The 18539-nt window shown below is 39.2% G+C and overlaps 2 protein-coding genes across 3 annotated transcripts; one reads left to right on the top strand and one right to left on the bottom strand.

Annotated features, from left to right (window-relative positions):
* Nucleotides 1–755: 755 nt before the first annotated feature.
* On the top strand, nucleotides 756–12319 carry pygl (phosphorylase, glycogen, liver). The gene is made up of 20 exons (XM_084915678.1): nucleotides 756–1088; nucleotides 1533–1634; nucleotides 1750–1828; nucleotides 2189–2292; nucleotides 4043–4174; nucleotides 4477–4588; nucleotides 4918–5000; nucleotides 5109–5246; nucleotides 5680–5772; nucleotides 6015–6161; nucleotides 6271–6434; nucleotides 7119–7233; nucleotides 7414–7515; nucleotides 8690–8837; nucleotides 9935–9993; nucleotides 10077–10218; nucleotides 10302–10509; nucleotides 10587–10721; nucleotides 10823–10889; nucleotides 11743–12319. The coding sequence occupies exons 1-20, from the start codon at nucleotides 846–848 to the stop codon at nucleotides 11929–11931; spliced, it is 2562 nt and encodes an 853-aa protein (XP_084771804.1). The 5' UTR covers nucleotides 756–845; the 3' UTR covers nucleotides 11932–12319.
* LOC146365723 (lysophosphatidylserine lipase ABHD12-like) lies at nucleotides 12320–17951 on the bottom strand. Of its 2 annotated transcripts, none has more exons than XM_084915684.1 (12): nucleotides 17466–17951; nucleotides 16032–16134; nucleotides 15689–15808; nucleotides 15471–15501; nucleotides 15326–15371; nucleotides 14489–14618; nucleotides 14347–14384; nucleotides 13847–13926; nucleotides 13008–13090; nucleotides 12832–12910; nucleotides 12616–12739; nucleotides 12320–12492 (listed from the first exon to the last, which is right to left on the bottom strand). In XM_084915684.1, the coding sequence occupies exons 1-12, from the start codon at nucleotides 17566–17568 to the stop codon at nucleotides 12482–12484; spliced, it is 948 nt and encodes a 315-aa protein (XP_084771810.1). In that variant the 5' UTR covers nucleotides 17569–17951; the 3' UTR covers nucleotides 12320–12481. The 2 variants fall into 2 exon arrangements, with proteins under 2 accessions (XP_084771810.1, XP_084771809.1); XM_084915683.1 differs by having other exon boundaries at nucleotides 12606–12739; nucleotides 17466–17950.
* Nucleotides 17952–18539: the final 588 nt, after the last annotated feature.

The raw sequence follows: 18539 nt of genomic DNA, 5'->3' as shown, positions 1-18539 counted from the left end.
ATATATCTTTATTTTAATATATTTTATTTTTAATTTAAACACCATAATATAAAAATTACATTGAAAACAATTCAAGAGATGCACACTATAGTTCCTGTGCCTGAGCTATGAACAAATCATAATAGTTAATGGTTGTTGTTAAATCCTGTTCAGATAACAATATATGGATACATACATAAATAATGGAAAGTGGTTTGCAAATTCTCTTACAAGTATCAGAAGAGCCCCAAGTTTTAGCTGTTGCATTACCCCCTTTAGCCACTTGGTGGCTCAGAATTCAGTTTTATATTTTACTCCAATACATGAGGTGCGCAGAACAGCAAATTGGTGATTTTCTAACTCCTCAGTAATTATCTGAAGAATAAAAAAGTTACATTTTCGATTCGGATAAAATCATTAGTTTGTCCCCTGGTGTGTCTCTAGGGACCTACTGGAGGGGCCAGCCAGAGTTTGGAAGCTACCCAAAATGACAGCGTGCAAAAAATTCTATATTATATTTAAAAAATATTTTATATATTTATTATATGCATGTATACATATTTGCATGTGTTGTTACGTTACATATAAAAGCACTCAGGGCAGTCAGCACTTCCTCACCTTTATATAACATCAAATCATACCAAAAAAAACCCCTGCAAATAAAGAGCCATTCATTCTTTATCTGTGGTGTTTCTGCTTCCTGCCGTTTTCAGGTCAGCAGAGGCACCACCCTCCCCCTGCACTCACCAATAACAACCAGCATGAGGAGGAGACTAGTGCATGAAAACGGCAACTCTCTTCCCATTTAACTTCACTTTCAGTCCAGGACAGGCACGGTTTCCCAGCCCCGAAACTGCGCACCCACCATGGCGACACCTCTCACCGACCAGGAGAAGCGCAAGCAGATCAGTATCAGGGGGATCGTGGGAGTGGAGAACGTGGCAGAGCTGAAGAAGGGCTTTAATCGACACCTGCACTTCACTTTGGTGAAAGACAGAAACATTGCAACGCCAAGGGATTATTACTTTGCCCTGGCCCACACCGTGAGAGATCACCTGGTGGGGAGATGGATCAGAACACAGCAGTTTTATTATGAGGTGGACCCAAAGGTAACAGCAAGAAGTTTTGGTGTCAAAGTTAAACTCCACCACAAACGCGCACACAGCTCGCAGCCAACCTATTCTGCAGAGTGTCAAACTGGCATATTAAAAAATATCTCTACGTGTAGACTGTTTGCTCAGAGAATGCATTTCCTGAAATTTAAAACGAGAGAACAAAAAAAAAAAAAAAAATACAACTTTATGCGCTTTAGTGTTTCCCTTTTTATGGGAGGTACTTAAACGCTGCATAAAACTTTACTTATTAGAATGAGCCACTGTTCTTTTTTTTTTATGCAGAAAAAATAGCTGTCTGTTGCACTTACTGCTTCATTTCTGAAACTGCAACAAAAGCCACAGTCACACAAAGACTTTATCAGTGTTTTTGGGTAGTTGAAGACTGATGATGTAGCAGGTGCAAATATTTAGTGTTTCTGTTTCTTTCCACATGACCAGCGAGTGTACTATCTGTCTCTGGAGTTCTACATGGGCAGAACACTCCAAAACACAATGATCAACCTCGGGCTGCAAAACGCCTGCGATGAAGCCATCTATCAGGTCTGGTTTATTGCAGCAATTTCTGCAGCATCCACAGCCGCACAAGCTGACCGCACATAATGACACTGCTGATTTTTTTTCTGTTTTTGTTTTGTTTTTTAATGCTTTGCTGTAGCTTGGCCTGGACATGGAAGAGCTGGAGGAGATGGAGGAGGATGCGGGGCTGGGGAATGGAGGTCTGGGCCGACTGGCAGGTAAAATAATGCAAGTGTTTAAAAGGAGGCTGGGAGAAAGGGAGGAAAAGGTTTTCACTGCCCAGCCTCTCCTCTGGGAGTCCTAACTAACAGGAAAAGCTGGAAAACAGAGAATAAAATTCAGTGTGCTGCAACTCTGTAAAAGGGTTAAAGATGAGTCAGTTTGCAGGCGAACTCCTTATCTCCTTATCTCCACTACAGCAATATGTCATTGCTATTTCCAGGTTATTTTGGCATTCCTCTATCAAATATCTCTGTGTGCCTATTCTATCAACTTCCAGCCATTAAAATAAATTCAATTCTAATTTCACTACAGGGGTTTTATGTTTCTGATTTCATGTCTAATTCTTCTGCACACAGCATGTTTCCTGGATTCAATGGCCACCTTGGGGCTTGCAGCGTACGGTTATGGCATTCGATATGAATATGGGATCTTTAACCAGAAGATAAGAGATGGCTGGCAGGTACCTGCACCTTATTTTCAAAGCTTTACATTAATTACCCTTTTTTGTGGACTCTTGCAGTTAAACTACAATGAAACTGATTAAACTCGACCACATATTCTCACTTTTCTAGAACTCAAGGCTGATTTGGGCCAAAGTAGAAATTATTAGGTCAGAATACTCTTAAAGCTAATCATTAATAAAAACCTGTGTTCAGCTCTGTTTAGCACTGCTCGAGTGATGCAAGAAGCTGGTTGGTTGATTGTATAGGAACAAAACATTGTGTATCTTGTGATAAAGCAAAAGGCTTCTGCCCTTTGGATTTTTTTTGCTGCTTATTTGAAGTTCAAACTCTCAGTGTAAACATGGACTTCTGAACAGCAACCTATAAACCTGCACAGTGTGACTGAACCTGCATGTATCAATCCCTGTTGCTGGTGAACAGTGTAAACTCAAAATCTACTCGAGGAAGCTGCTGTAGCCAGCAACTCCGAGTTTGTGAACCCTGAGATGAGTTAACGTCAACTGTGAGTCAATCACGGGGGTAACGGACTCTGTAAACTTCACCTGATCACTGGGAGGTTTTCTTCACCAAACTCTGACTCCTCCCCTCCTGCAGCGCACGAGCCAGCTGAATGACGCTCAGTTTAATTTCCTCATTCATAAAGTTGCTATCAAAGATCCCAGTTGGATAGTAGGTCACTATTTTATTATGTTTAAGATGAACACTTTCATGATCGTTCACTCATCAATGTATGAGAACAGAGGCGGTGATTATGTTCCATGCTCTGTAGCCTACCTCTTTGTAACCCTGTGACTCTGTGGACACTAATGCAGCTGTCAGACTGCATGTGCGGTCCCCACTGGAAACATTTACTCTACAACACTGTAGCAATCACTGTTTAAATAACTTCTCTGTACAAATTCTGCCACACTGAGGCTGAACTGAGTGAATTTTTAAAAAGTAGCCTGCAGACAGTCTGCTTGTAATCTGATTACTTTTGTAAAAGTTTGTATATTTCACTCAAAATCACCTGATTCAGTCTCAGTGGGTCAGATTGCAGTGACTCCACATAACAGATCAGCAACCCATGTCCAGGTCAGAGCCCACTTTCACAGCAGGATAGATCCAAAAAAGATCTACTTAGATCTATTCTAACTCTTTCTCAGCTCATCCTGTCCTAAACAATTTATGTTCCCTTTATGTTATTATTTATTTATTCTGTCCCAGCATTTATTGCAGCATGTTTGACCTATATTCCTGACATATTTAACTTCTGCAAAAACAGCTTTTGTTTAATGAAAAACTGACTTGAGGGCAGGTCCATCCCACTGTCATGGTGACAGAGTGGACCAAGCAAACTAACATAACTCCTTTGTTCTCTCCTGTCTTTTATAGTAAAATATCATAATCAGCACTGAGACATGTTCTACTATTATTATTATTATTATTATTATTATTATTATTATTATTATTATTATTATTAAAATAGAGCTTCTGCTCTTTATTTATCTGTTGCCACGATGAATCATGATGAATTTCTTTTGTCTACTCATGCACGTGCTTTACTCAAGGTCAATATACTCGGAGCTGATTGAACTAATTCTCAGCTCCAGTCTGAGTTGATCAATTCAGAGTTAATTATTTAACTTGGTTTGTTGAACATGCCACTTGGAATAGGGCCCTGATTGGACCTCGTGCTCTAAGTGGAGTTTTTGTGTCTCGTTCAGTGACTCTTATCCTGGAGCTCTAACTTGTGACCTACTGTAGGTGGAAGAGGCAGATGACTGGCTGAGACATGGAAACCCCTGGGAGAAGGCTCGCCCCGAGTACATGCTGCCCGTGCACTTCTATGGACGAGTGGAGGAAACGAGAGATGGCCCAAAATGGGTTGACACTCAGGTACTGATACAGAATTATTGATGAAGTAAGAAACAGGTTTTATAGGTTATTTCAGCAATGCATGAATATGGAAGTCTTTATTAGTTACAGCTGATGAGAATCAGCAAAACAGACAAATATCCATAAATGTATGCGCACCAGCTCTTCAACATAGAATCCTACTATAAGAATATTGTTAAGAAGGCATAAAAAATGTTAATTTATGGTGTGGTTTTGGTTATTGGGGCAGTTGGGAAAACGGGAGAGTACGTCACAGTATTCTATAAATGTGTTTTGGGGTTTTTGTGTGTTTTAACTTGCAGGTGGTTCTCGCAATGCCTTATGACACACCCATCCCTGGCTATATGAACAACACTGTGAACACCATGAGGCTGTGGTCTGCTCGCGCTCCCAATGATTTTAACTTGAAAGACTGTAGGTCATGAATTTTCACTGTCCATTTAAATTTCTCTGTGTGAGGCTGCTTGAATATTTTACCAGCAGTGGTGTGAGGCTCCAACTACTTTTTGTCATTGCAAGAACAAACTTGGAAATTACACTTAACAAATGCATAGTTGCTTAAAGTCATGCTTCCTTTTTTTAGTATTCAACTGGCAAATTTTGCACAACTGCTGCAAAACTGGAAACATGCAACAAGATTTATGCATTGCCAAATCCCTCAAACGCTGCATCCCCCCCCTCCTGTACATTTTTGTTCTTTTACTTTAAATTTAAAGCATTGAATTTGTAATATTTGTCTGTAGTTAATGTGGGAGATTACATCCAAGCCGTTCTGGACAGAAACCTGGCGGAGAACATCTCCCGTGTACTTTACCCAAATGACAATGTAAGTTTATAGGTAGTCAATTTCAATATCGTCACTCTTTTGCATTAAGTGCAAGTCACATATTTCTTTTCTTTTCTTTTCCACCTCTTATAACACTTGTTGTTACAGTTTTTTGAAGGAAAAGAACTTCGTCTGAAGCAGGAATACTTTGTCGTGGCAGCCACACTCCAAGACATCATCCGTCGCTTCAAGACCACTAAGAAAGGCGTACCCGGTCGCACGTCATTCAAGAGCTTCCCAGACAAAGTAACACTCTGAGTTTTCTAATATATATAATAATAAAGGCAAAATGGTAGCATCTGTTTCAGTGGATTTGCAGTTCATTACTTCATTGTATTTTGTAACTTTGACCATCCTGTTGTAGCAAGGAGCAGTTATTTTGCTGTTTCCAAACAAACCTGTGTGGCAGCACCAGTCAGCTTTTCTCAAAGATACTTCTTCACTTGCACAATAAAGTTCCTTATTCATAGAAGATTAAAGCAGAATAGTGATCTACTAGAAAGATGAGGGAAAGATATTCACCATGCATATTAAATTTATGCACGACCTGTAGTGTTTATCTGATTTGGAGCAAAAGTTAAGCAATGTGTGCGTTTAATTCAAAGAGATTATAGCAACAATTATAGGAGGTCAACGGGAAGGAAACCAACATCTAAATACAGGATGCCGTGTTTTCTAGGTAGCCATCCAGCTAAATGACACACATCCGGCCATGGCCATCCCCGAGCTGATGAGAATCTTTCTGGACATTGAGAAAATCGACTGGGACACGGTTAGTAGAAATTGACAGCCTTAAAACAAGCTTTAATTAGGAAATCATGAACAACTATGGGCAAGTAAGGTAGCACAAGAAACAGATGCTTCAGTATTGCATAGGCAAAGCAGAAGAAGTTGACTGCCATGTTAAGAAGTAAAATGCTGGCAGTTGGACGCTTTGGATCAACTGGGAGAAGAGATGAAATCAAGAATGTGTGTAAATGACTGCAAAAGAATAAACTTTATCTTTATTTTCAGGCCTGGGACCTCACAACGCGCACATTTGCCTACACTAACCACACAGTTCTCCCCGAGGCTCTGGAGCGCTGGCCTGTGCAGCTGATGGAAAAACTCCTACCCAGACACCTGCAAATCATCTACCAGATCAATCAGGCCCACCTTGATGTACGTATACTGGACTTTTTCTTTAGTTTTGCATTAAGAGTGTCCATAATGACAAACTGCATTGATGATTCATGGGATGGACATGTCACCATCTATTCTCTTTCTGCAGAAAATTGCAGCTCTCTATCCAAACGACATGGACAAGCTGAGGAAAATGTCTCTGATTGAAGAGGACGGAGGCAAGAGGGTGAACATGGCGCACCTGTGCATCGTGGGATCGCACGCAGTCAACGGAGTCGCTGAGATACACTCCAACATCATCAAGACCCAAGTGTAAGCCCTCTGCTGCTGGATGCAGTAAAAAAGTCAATCGAATATCAGACTAAAGACCAAACGAGTGCTGCAGCTGCCATTAAATTCAGTAAAAAAGGAAATCTTTTAAATGTCATTATAACAGATGCTTTTAAAAGAGAAAGTTTGCACCACTTGTTGCTAAATGAGCATGGCTTCATATGTTACAACAGGACTGAATCTTTACCTCTTTTATTCACCATTACATCAACTGCATGTTGAAACTCTCCTAAAGGCCAAAACCCTCAATACCTGTGTGGTACTGTAATGCTGAAGGACATTTACAGGTGGCTGCTTGTTGACGTGTACTGTCCAATTTTTTTCTAAAACAGAAGCTTAAATGGGTAACGCTTATGTTTGCTCGCTTCCAAACACGCAAACACAACATAAATTTTTAGGGTAGTTTCGTTTTAATGGAGAGAGACAAAATATCACCTAAAAATCCAGAACAAAACATGAAAGTTATCAACTGATTTGCATGTCACTGAGTGAAATAAGTAGTGAGCAAACTTACAAATTCAGCAGGAGATGATAATTATTCATTTTTTCTGTATATGAATGCTATGTGTTAAGGAGACCATTACAAATGCTGTAGTATTGCTGCTGGTTTTAAAAGCTTTAGTATAACAGCTATCCTTCTAAACATTTCTCTCTTTCCTCCTTTAGGTTTCGTAATTTCAGTGAACTAGAACCAAACAAGTTTCAGAACAAAACCAATGGCATCACTTCCAGACGCTGGCTGCTCCTCTGTAACCCTGGACTGGCGGAGCTTATAGCCGAGGTCTGTTTCAGCTGCAGTAATGATGCCAAGAGACCGCTTAAGACCCCTAAATCTTTAGAGATGTATCAAGCGGCTGTGTTCTTGGCAGAGTATTTACTTGCTATTTTACAAACAGTCTGCTGAAGTGTAAACTGTCGATGTGTGTTTGCATATTTTAGCCTGACCTTAAGTGTCTTTCAGGCCATCGGGGAGGATTATGTGAGGGACCTCGATGAGCTGCGGAAGCTGAATGACCTTGTTAATGATGCTACCTTCATCCGCGATGTCTCTAAAGTGAAACAGGTAACGTGGAAGGTGTCACTGCAAAGTACCTGAGTAGATTTATTCAATTACTGTGCTTTTAAGAGTAAAATTTAAAAAAGTGGACATTTATACTTCAGCTTCATTGGGAGTGGCTTCCAGATGTAGTGTCTTACATGATCCCGAATTTGTAACTCTGAGGACACATGTTTGTGAAGTCCCAGCGATGGTATGAAGCCTGGATAAATGGCAAGGGCATCAGGAAATAAGGGAGCAGTCAAAAACACTCTAATGCTCAAACACATTCATCTGGCAGACATAACTGATTCATTTTACTTTACAGAAATAAAAGAATAGTTGTGGAATATTTAAAAATCACTTTTTTTTTTCTGTCTGTCCCTTGCAGTAAAGCAGGAGTTGTGCTGTAAAATCTTTTTTGCTCAGTGATTTCACAACCATCTGCCACTGGACTGGTTCTGGTTTACACACTGTTAAATTACTATTGTTTGTACTGAAATCATATCTGTTAATACCAGTCGTAGCATTGTTCTGCAGTCTTTTAGTAAATACTCCTTGCACCACTATCCAGACAGAAAATGCGGTAACGGCACTGGAGTCAAGAACACCTCAGAACTGCATATAGCATTTATTGGTTTCTTCTGATGCTTTTTTTTTCTTCTTTAAAATAAGTTTCACTAGCTGGGACCACATCCTCCTTTTAGATTGGACAATGGCAGATGGGCCATCGTAAATTGATGATGCAGTTTGGGGAAGGCCTCAGGGCAGACTGGCAGAAGCTCCCAGGCTAGGCAGATACCCATGTGAGCCATAGATAGAGATAGGACCGGAAAGGGAGGGTATCAGGTGTGGTCCCGCTCCTGAAATGCAGATAAATGATCTCCACTTACATGAATTGATTCTAAATATTAGCCCTTACGCTTATGTAGCTTATGATTGCATGGTAGTGTTTGTTCTGCTGCACCATGAAACTAAAAATTTGATCTTCGGTGGAAAATTATATATCATTTTTAAATGCCTGTGCACATCATTGCAGGCTCAAACGATCTGATTGTGTTGTGCATGATTGCAGTTTGTGGTTTTCAAACCTGGTACGTGTCCAGGCGGCACTCGTCAGTTATTTAGCAATTTCACCTCAGCAACTTCCTGCCAAGTCACATACTTGGTATGTATTTCTTTTCTTTTCCTTTTGTCACAGGACAACAAGGTGAAATTTGCCCAGTACCTGGAGAAGGAGTACCCAGTGAAAATCAACCCAGCCTCCATGTTTGACGTCCACGTGAAGAGGATCCACGAATACAAGCGCCAGCTCCTTAACTGCCTGCACATCATCACTATGTACAACCGTACGTGCAGCACGTACAGTTTGATTGCTCAGTGCCAAAAGCTTTAATAATGGCTGATTTTCTGAGTGATAATTTACATGACACAATCTGACATGTCCCGATGTGGCAGACTGCCCACCCAGCTGTGCATGTTAAAGCAAACATGAAGAATGTGGCCGTCTGACTCAGCTGTGGGAATTTTCCATGCAGCCCTGAGGTTGTAATAAACAGGACAGCAGCAGTTTCATCAACACTTTTCTTCTGTGCAACATGATGCTGACTATACCTGCACTTAAAGTCCTTTCCTTTTTTTGGAAATGTTCTGCACACACATGCCATACATGTCATGCAATGTGGCAATCCAGGGAGCTTCACTCTGAGCTTCAAGCCAATGAGTTGCATAAGATTACATTTTGGCTTTATGTAGATGTGCTCAGCTCAGGAGTTCTCAAGTTTTCTGCTGACCATGTGTCGGTTTTTTGGCAATGAAAAGCATCAAAACTGAATTTTAATGAGGCACTTGTTGTTCCCTGCATAACTAATTCTTTCAATCTATATTTTTCATGTTTGTTCACCTGCAGTGGCTCACTGCTCCCCTCAGTTTGAGAACTGTATGTACAGCTGGAGCATGCAGCAGCCTAGCAGATCTACACTGTTAAGCTGGGGTTTTTTTGTTTGTTTGTTTGTTTTGTTTTGTGTGTGTTTTTTTTAAGCTGCTTCTGATCTGTATGCTAAAAGAAATTGACTGGTAACACTTTTTTTTTTTTTTTTTTTTTTTTTTGTTCTCATCAAATTCTCAAAAGAAAGCGAAAAATATTTCCCAAATGTTTTTCTTTTCAAATTACAGAAACAAGCCAGCAGGAAAATGATGGATCTGTAAAACAAGAAGTAAAAATGCAAATCCCCAAAATTTAAAACACTGAAAATTACTTAAAATGACTGTATGAGTGTGTAAAATGCTGCTTTTTGTGTGCTTTGCTCCATGCCTTAAATGTGTGAGCAGGTTTTTAATTCATTAATTTTGACTAAATCAGTAACTTTCTGAAAATGAATAGAGATACCAGATGTTTTTTGTTTAAATCACTAATATAGAGTTTCTTTATTTTATTTTTTCATAGGCATCAAAATGAACCCTACCGCACCTTTTGTACCACGAACTGTGATCATCGGTGGAAAGGTAGCAATTCAGCCAAATCAAACACTCTGGTGCGATGAACAGACAAAGAAGGGTAATGATTGTGATTGTGTGATGCTCTGCAGGCTGCACCAGGGTATCACATGGCAAAGATGATCATCAAGCTGATCACCTCCGTCGCTGATGTGGTGAACAATGACCCTGCGGTGGGCAACAAGCTGAAGGTCATCTTTCTTGAGAACTACAGAGTGTCTCTTGCAGAGAAAGGTACCGTTCGATTTAAAATGCCACTCAGATAAAGTGAGAAAGATGTTTTGCAAGTAATTAAATTTTCATGTGCTCTTCTTCAGTGATTCCTGCTACAGATTTGTCAGAGCAGATCTCCACTGCAGGCACAGAGGCTTCAGGAACAGGCAACATGAAGTTCATGCTGAATGGAGCCCTGACCATCGGCACCATGGATGGAGCCAACGTGGAGATGGCCGAGGAGGCCGGAGAGGAGAACCTTTTCATTTTTGGCATGAGGGTAGAGGATGTAGCTGAAATGGACAAAAAGGGGTAAGGAAGTTTCTCACAGACTTTGATCTGTAACTTAATGCTGCGAAAACCCAACTTTCGTACTTGTTCTTTGTTAGATATGACGCCATGGCATACTACAAAAAGATTCCTGAGCTGAAGCAAGTGATGGATCAGATCACAAGTGGATTCTTTAGCCCCAAAAATCCAGAGCTGTTCAAAGACCTCACCGAGATGCTTTTCAAATATGACCGGTGAGTAATTTCAAGTTACATGATCAGCTGATCCTGTCTTTATCAATTAAATGTTATAAAAATCTGACGGTTGTTGGGTTCGTTTGTCTGTTTGTTTTCAGTTTCAAAGTTTTCGCAGACTTTGAAGCCTACGTGAAATGCCAAGAAAAAGTCAGCAAGCTCTACAAGGTGACATTCGCTTTGCAACACCTTTGCAAAGTTTTCATTGGTCTGCTCCTTTTGTTTTTCATAAAAAGGCTGCTTTACATTTCCCCATTTAGCATCTGTATAGTATCAAATTCTTTAATGTAGCACATGTGGTTCTAATTACAGTTGTACTTCTCTACACTATTATTTTGCACCATTTCTAACCATTTCCCACAGGAAGAAGTTCTCGCTGTTTACAAATACAAAAACTTTAGAACATCTTGCATGGACTTGGAGCACACCAGCTGACTTTTGCTGATTAAACCAAAGCATGAGTAGCTTTTAAACCCTTAATCACAGGGTTGCACAGGTATTAACAAATCTGTTCAGACAGATGTGCAGTGTTTGGCATATAAAAGATGGGCACTTGACGACAGACATTGTTTTGAAGAAACTGATGGTTCTCACACTCATACAGTACCAGCTTATCAACCACAGGGTCGCCACGCCCAAAACCATATCCTGCTTTCTCAATTATCTTTAATTCTAAAGTGGGCCATCATTTACCAAATGAATATCATGCTGTATTAAATAACACCTGACACTAGCAACTGAGTCCAAAAACTCACTAAAATATGTTGACTGAGGTCAAAAAACAGTTGGACTTCTTTTGGAAACTGAGAAAGCCCCCTGCTGGTTAATTAAAAATAATGGAGTTTTAAAGGACAGACGCATACACAAACCTGCAAAATTAACTGGCTAGTGTGAGTCTCACCATGATGCATGCACTTGCACACTCATTCAAAAAATTAAGTATTTGCTACCAACACACTTTTTTAGAAGACTAAATATAAAACCTAAAATGATAAATTATATTTTTATTTTTCTCTAAAAGAATCCAGTGGAGTGGACGAAGATGGTGATCAAGAACATCGCTGCAACGGGAAAGTTCTCCAGCGACAGAACCATCAAAGAGTACGCCACAGAGGTGTGGGGCGTGGAGCCGACCAACCTCAAAATCCCGCCGCCAAGCGAGCCCAGGGAAGCCATCGAAGAAACTGTCAAAGCTCTTAAGAAACTGTGAGGCTGCATATTAACCGTTCCTGTTTGGTTTAAGCCTTCAATTTGCATATCACTGAACTGTTTTGAGGACTTCTTTGCTGTCAAAGCACTGTTATACTTCTTTAGCACAATGCATGTAGTAGGCTTAAACTGTGAGTCACTGTGCTGAGCAAGCTTCAGTATTTCCAAATAACTTGCTCATATTTAACATTATGGGGGTGGATGGAGGTTTCAGGAATCCAGTAGGATCTCAGTCAGCTGACTGTTCTCACATTTGTTACATTTCTGTAAAAACTCAGAACAATTTCAAGGATTTAAAGGCATTTGTAACTTAGTTAAGTATGCAAACTTACATTTCTGATCAACACGTGTTCCTCTCAGTGTTGAAATAAAAACAGAGTGTAACGACATACAGTACTGTGCTTTTATTGACATCTTTGTAAGATATAGAAGCTTTTGTGCAAGAAGTTGGCCAGTGTGTTGGACTTTTTTCACAAAACCTACAAAGCGATGAGGACCACGAGGAACTGTGAGCCCGGAGGAGGGAACACTACTCTAGTGTCTCAGGTTTTCTAGAAATTTCCTGCAACCAAAACAGAAAAAGCTTTCATTTTAGGGGTTAAGGGGACCTAAAAATGAACATAATAGACCACCTTCAAAGGAAAAGCAATTAATCAATTTTAGATATTACCTTACCTAACCACACCTGATAAATTGGGATCCAAGTAGATGCTGCTGTGGGAGAATCCAAGACTTGCACTGTAGGAGATCATGTCGACGTGTGCATCTGTGTTGAATTTCCTCTGAGTCTGGAGTGATATCTCGTACAGCTGGAGACAACAAATACAGAGTATTCAGCAAAAAAGCAGCAAAGTCCACTAGAGGAAATTGTCCAAATGGAGAGGAAGAGTACCAGCTGTACCTCCAGGCCCATGTGATAAGGAACAACATTATCATCCTCTGAATGCAGAATAAGAAGTGGACTGATCAGGGACTTCAAGCTGCAAAGATGTTGGAGTAAAAACGTGAGAGAGATCTAATGTGGAAATGCAGAACACTTCTTTGCATTTCTTTCGGAGTAAAATATGCCACACTTACTTTTTATCATTAGCAAATACTATGTTGGTCATTTTCATTATGTTCCACAGCAAGCTCTCAAATCCTGGAAGGAACCTGTACATCTGGAAAAAAAGATGGAAAATATGCTGCAATATCCTGTGCACTGTAGCGGCATACAAAAACACTGGCAGAACAGAAGGTTCTGTGAGAGACTCCAGTCTACTTTATAAATGTGTGGAGGTGGAGTAAATATTAGCAATTCATACACAAAATTACACTATATTAGTTGAATTGTATTTATATAATCCCTCTTTGCAGCATCAGTCACGTCAAAGCACTTCATACTTTATGATAAAGATTCAACGTTAGAGAATCCCAGTGATCAACTGTAAGGAAATATTTGGCGATGCTGGTGAGGAAAACCTCTTTTATAAACAGGAAGAGAATGCCACCAAAGCTAGACTCAGTTTAGAGCAGCTAACTTTCACAATTGTTGTTGCAATTGAGGGGCTTTAACAATACAATTTTTCTTATGTAACTGTTGCTTTATTGGTATAGATTAAACAGGGAATCAACTGGGCTTGAGAAAAACCAAAAGCTGTGGTGAATCTATAGTCTTGTCTTTTGTAACTCACTATTCTGGAGTGGCTCATTTAAAAATAACCAGTGATTTATTTTTTTTGTTTTGTTTTTTTTTTAAATCACACAAACAGATGATGAAGTGATTAATCTCTTAGCAATCACTTCATTAGGGAATGAAATTTTTTTCTGAACAAGACAAAAGTGAACAGAGCTGTGTTTTGCTGAAAACATGAGCAAAACACAGGGCTGCAAGCTGCAGTTAAACAAATGTGCAAATGTGCAATGACTGTCCACACCTTCGTGAACCGATGGTTGACTACGACTTCTCCGATGCTTGTGTATGGAGCTTCAAGGATCAAAGCATCAACAGCAAACCCTGATGAAATACATTGAAGTGCAGTTAATTAAAACAGAAAATAAAATGAATGATTGGAGTTTAAAAACTACATTTATAGACTTGAATTGTCTGTTTTCTTGCTAATGAAACATCATGCTGCATTGTTCAGTGATTAACTGCAAAATGCACATTAAGCCAAAAGGGTTTGTAACAGTGAGGCACTTTGAACCGAGGTAGTTCTACCCTATTTATAGATAATTGTTATTACTTCTACTGTAATCTATAAAACTTTCTCCTGTGGAAAAGATGTGTAACGGTGACTTCGTGAACAAATAAATTATTCAGGATAGGTTGAAAAATGGCAGCGACAGGCCGTGCATGCACACACAGCCGTAAGTAACCCTAAAAGTCATATTTCCCATGGTAGAGTGGGCATTTAAAGTAAGCTTAAATATCTACCTTGCTCCTGTATTTTCACTGCTGCATTGGTTGCCACCCTACAAAAAAAACAATTATGTTTTAAACTCCTTTCTTACTAAAGCTTTCATCTAGATTTGCATCATGAGTGGTGGACATGGCTGACGTGACATGAGAAACTGACCCGGAGCCAAGCGAGTGTCCCCACAGACAGACGAAACTCCCCCTGGTGTGTTTCTTTACCCAGTGGTACAGGTAGAGGGCGTCATTGGTCAATCCAGCTTCACTGGGGTCCCCAGTAGAATCTCCAAAACCTTGTTAAAAGATATTGATTATGCAGTATACTCACTGACAGTGACAGACTTATGATGACTTTTTTTAAACAGATGCTCCTTTGTTATATATTTTCTAAAGGTCAGACCATGCACTTCTCGTAAAAACTGCAAAAAACCAGCAACATATATCAGACTCTAAAGGCCTCAAGTTAGAAAGTTAAAGTTCATGACAGTACGATTAGAAAAAGAGTGAACAATTATGGCTTGTTTGAAAGAGTTGTCAGGAGAAAGTCTCTTCTCTCCATAAATAAAACTTTGCAAAGTTGCATCAGAACAAATGATAAGGCTCATGGAACAATGTCCTTTGGACAGATGAGCCCAAAGAGATGTTTCGCCATAATGCACAGCATAGTGGTGGAGGGCTGAGGATTCGGGCCCGTTTTGCAGCAAGTCAACCATTAACTACTCTGCAAACCAAAGTATTCTACAGTCAGTCACAAGGCCATCTGTCTGTTTAATATGTCATGTGTTGTATATAAATGATTTAAAGACCTGCTAAGGACAGGGTGAATTCTTTATTATGTCCTGATATATATGCAGTTATTACTGACAGAGGAAAGAAATATATTTTATAAGTGTTTATTCTGAGCTTTTATATATAGCTCCAAACCTCCAGGACAACAAACAGAAGATCTGGTTTGTGTGTAGCAGAAAAATGATCCCTTAATGAGCAACAATCATCTTACCTCTGTAGTCTAAAGATAAGACATGGTACCCCGCAGCACTTAAGATCTACAAAAGAAAAACATCTGAATATCATCTTAACGCTTAGAGTCAAAAGCATTTTACCAGAATTTAAAAAATAAACATACTTCAGATTATGAATTTTACCTTCACCAGTTGTACTCTGTGATTTATTGCCCTGCAGAAGCAAAATAAGAGCAATGAATACAAGTAATCAAGTGGCTTTCAGTCTCATTTACTCTGACCCACAAACCCCTGTGCGCTTTGTTCCTGTGGATAAAACCAGGGGCCTGAGCAGTCCTGTAATACCCACTAGACTCCATTAGGATCAGTTCAAGGACTCTATCCTACTGCTCTTATCCCACCTGGTCCCTATGTTGCCGTGGAGATAGATAATAACAGGACTGCCGTCTGCCAGAGTCTCCCGGTACCACTCAGGGCTTCTCCTGGCGGATTTCTCCCATTGGCTGGCAGGGAGCGTATGCCTATGAGACACAAAGCCGGAGAGGGACAAAAGGGAAAGAGTGAACAATACAAACAAATCCATTTACATTTCAAGATACGCAGGCAGCTTTTGAGTGGTTCTTGTCCACCTAAATGATTACACCATTGCTATATTCAGTCTGGAGCCACCTGTACTCAATATGCACGTGGTATTTTCGAGTGAGTCACATAAATGGACACAACAGGATCCCAAAAGTGACCTACCACACTCCGACTGAGATGCCCTCCTCTGTGTTGAGGTAGAAATTGCATGTGTGGTTTAGGACATCTTCAGGTCTGCTGAGATCCACAAAGAATGGAAACCTCACTACAGGAAACAAAAGCACACAAGGTCAGCATGTTTTTGTATGTCGTGTTGTGATTTATTAGATTATATCAGATTATGCTGCAGTGTACTGTATGCCATGAGATATCAAACTACGTTAAACTGTAACATATCAAATTGTACAGTACAGTGAACATCTGGGAACCAAGGAGACCAGTTGCTGGATTTTTGGGAGAGGAAAGTTGCCCTGTCCTTGTCTGATATGGGATTCTAGCTGCACAGCAGTCTTATTTGTCTAGCACCTGTACTCTTCTACTATGAACCAGGCTGTTATAATAGAAAACTCAAAACTCAGTGCTGTTGCTTTGTCAGTTCCACAGAATTGATAGATTGATAGATTTCTCCTATTATGCTTTCTCTCCATCATCCCTCTCTCTTCTTCCTATTTCTATCTTCTTCTACCTCAACGATGTCAAACAAAGTTTAACTACACACTTAATCGCTGGTATTAGGGGGGGAAAGCGTGCAATTTAAAAAGCACACCTCGGTTTTTCGGCATAACAGAAAAATTGTGCTCTGATAAATGAAAGAAATCAGACTCTTTGGGCTTAAATTGTAAGAAATAAATGTGTAAAATTACAGAAAGATGGCATGTCATTGGCCAGGCTGTCCTGTAATACTAATTATTATCGTAAAGACAAACAAACTTTTGTTATCAAGCTACATAAATCCCTTCAAATAGAAGTAGTTTGAATCCAATTTTAATAGCATCTTAAAGACAATTAAAAACTTTTGTTATTGTGGTGGTTGCAGTCAATTGCCACTAGCATTTGGTACATTTTTTCCAGTGTGAGACAAATGATCATTATATCAAAATACTATTATTGTGATTGTGTTGTATAACAATTAACTCATTTTGTGTTGTTCTAGGAACGCAGACTCCTAGGAAATCTCAAGTGTTTACTCTGATATTTAAAACACCTTAATTATCACACCAATCTCAGAGGACTCCTTGATTGAATTCTTTTTGACAGCAGAGTAACATATCAAATGAAATGGGTAAATCTTCTACTGACGATGCCTTACAAATCTAAATATTAATATAATGAACTTAACAGGATAATGACAATGATGTTCAGTAACATAATCTTGATCAACAGGTTGTTAACTTGTTAATAGTGTTTGTTTCAGCATTAGTATTTCCCATGAGAACATTTGTCATAAACATTACACAACACTGCGTATGGCGATTTGGTCTCCTTAGTATTACGTGACTTAAATATATTACGTCATTTAAATGATAGATCTGCTCTATCCGACATGTAATAACTTGACTCTGAATAAACACCCAGGCCTCGAGACACATTACTTACACAAGTGAGCAAATATGACTTGGCCCAGTATCCAAGGGAACAGGTATAAAATGACAGGCACCGAGACATAGACAGTTATCAGAAATGAAATGGCTCTCTTCATTTCTGCCACGGGTGAAATTATTTCCACTCCAGAGCAACACAATTTTCCTCTTTCCAGTTAACTGAATCCGGCAGGGATCTTGTCCTGACAGCAAGAGTGTTGTGAAATAAAGTGAAAAGAGGTCAACGTTCTTCTCAGACTAATCGTCTCCTCTGCCGCTCTGCTATTGGTTAATATTTCATGCAGTAAGTCAGTCATGTAGAAATAAAGTCGATCAAAGTGCAGTGCTCTCCAAAGAAGGCAAAAACTCCCTGCCTGTGGACATCTTTCTTTAACTTAAAAAAGAAAGAAGAAGAAAACATGCATAAAGAATATTTAGGGACACAAACTCCCTTACCGCCGATGTAATCAACAAAACAGGAACAAACCCGGCTGATAAGTGGCCGCAAGGAATTGTGGGTATTAAAGTTCTTTGAAATCTACACGTTAGACGCATAAGTTATTACGTTTCCTTTCAGTATAAACATATTAACACAACTATATATCATTAAAATTCTTAAAACAGAAGAAAAATTAAAGGCAAATTTAAAAATGCAAATGGCAGATGTTTAAATTATGTTTCTTTTCAATGTCAACACTAAGATTATTTTTATTTCATTAAAATTTTTATTGCTCAAAAATAATTTCATGAATTAAAAATGTAAAAGAATTCATGCAACAGGTGTTTAAGGGATGATGTTTTCTTTTAGTGTAAACATTAAGCATATTAAAACTACTATAAATTTAAAACAATTTCACATTTGTTTTGTTAACGACACCATTTAAGTATATGCATCTTTATTCCACAGTTAGCTCAATATTTAAAATTATTTTAAACCAAGATGAAGCCAATATTGTATTAGATAATGCAATAAATCCACTCCTCCACCTGGACTGAAAGAAAGCTGAGGGTAAAAGTAGATATAAATATGAAAATAATTTTGTTTTCAGGAGTTTAGCAACTGATGCTGATGCTTTCAGGGTTTATGCGA

Source organism: Perissodus microlepis, chromosome 19, assembly GCF_051167445.1.
Source record: "Perissodus microlepis isolate ML-2025 ecotype Zambia chromosome 19, ASM5116744v1, whole genome shotgun sequence".
In the NCBI taxonomy this organism is placed as follows: domain Eukaryota; kingdom Metazoa; phylum Chordata; class Actinopteri; order Cichliformes; family Cichlidae; genus Perissodus; species Perissodus microlepis.
This window is presented reverse-complemented; position numbering and strand designations above follow the sequence as displayed.

Bases quoted from the DNA above. Each gene is read 5' to 3' on its own strand.
- pygl (XM_084915678.1), top strand. From the start codon at position 846: ATGGCGACACCTCTCACCGACCAGGAGAAGCGCAAGCAGATCAGTATC. The intron at 4,589-4,917 runs GTAGGTCATGAA...ATTTGTCTGTAG, and splicing joins TGATTTTAACTTGAAAGACT to TTAATGTGGGAGATTACATC. The intron at 6,435-7,118 runs GTAAGCCCTCTG...TTCCTCCTTTAG, and splicing joins AACATCATCAAGACCCAAGT to GTTTCGTAATTTCAGTGAAC.
- LOC146365723 (XM_084915683.1), bottom strand. From the start codon at position 17,568: ATGAAGAGAGCCATTTCATTTCTGATAACTGTCTATGTCTCGGTGCCT. The intron at 16,135-17,465 runs GTAAGTAATGTG...TGTTTCCTGTAG, and splicing joins AGTCATATTTGCTCACTTGT to TGAGGTTTCCATTCTTTGTG. The intron at 13,927-14,346 runs GTAGATATTTAA...GTATTTCATCAG, and splicing joins AGTGAAAATACAGGAGCAAG to GGTTTGCTGTTGATGCTTTG.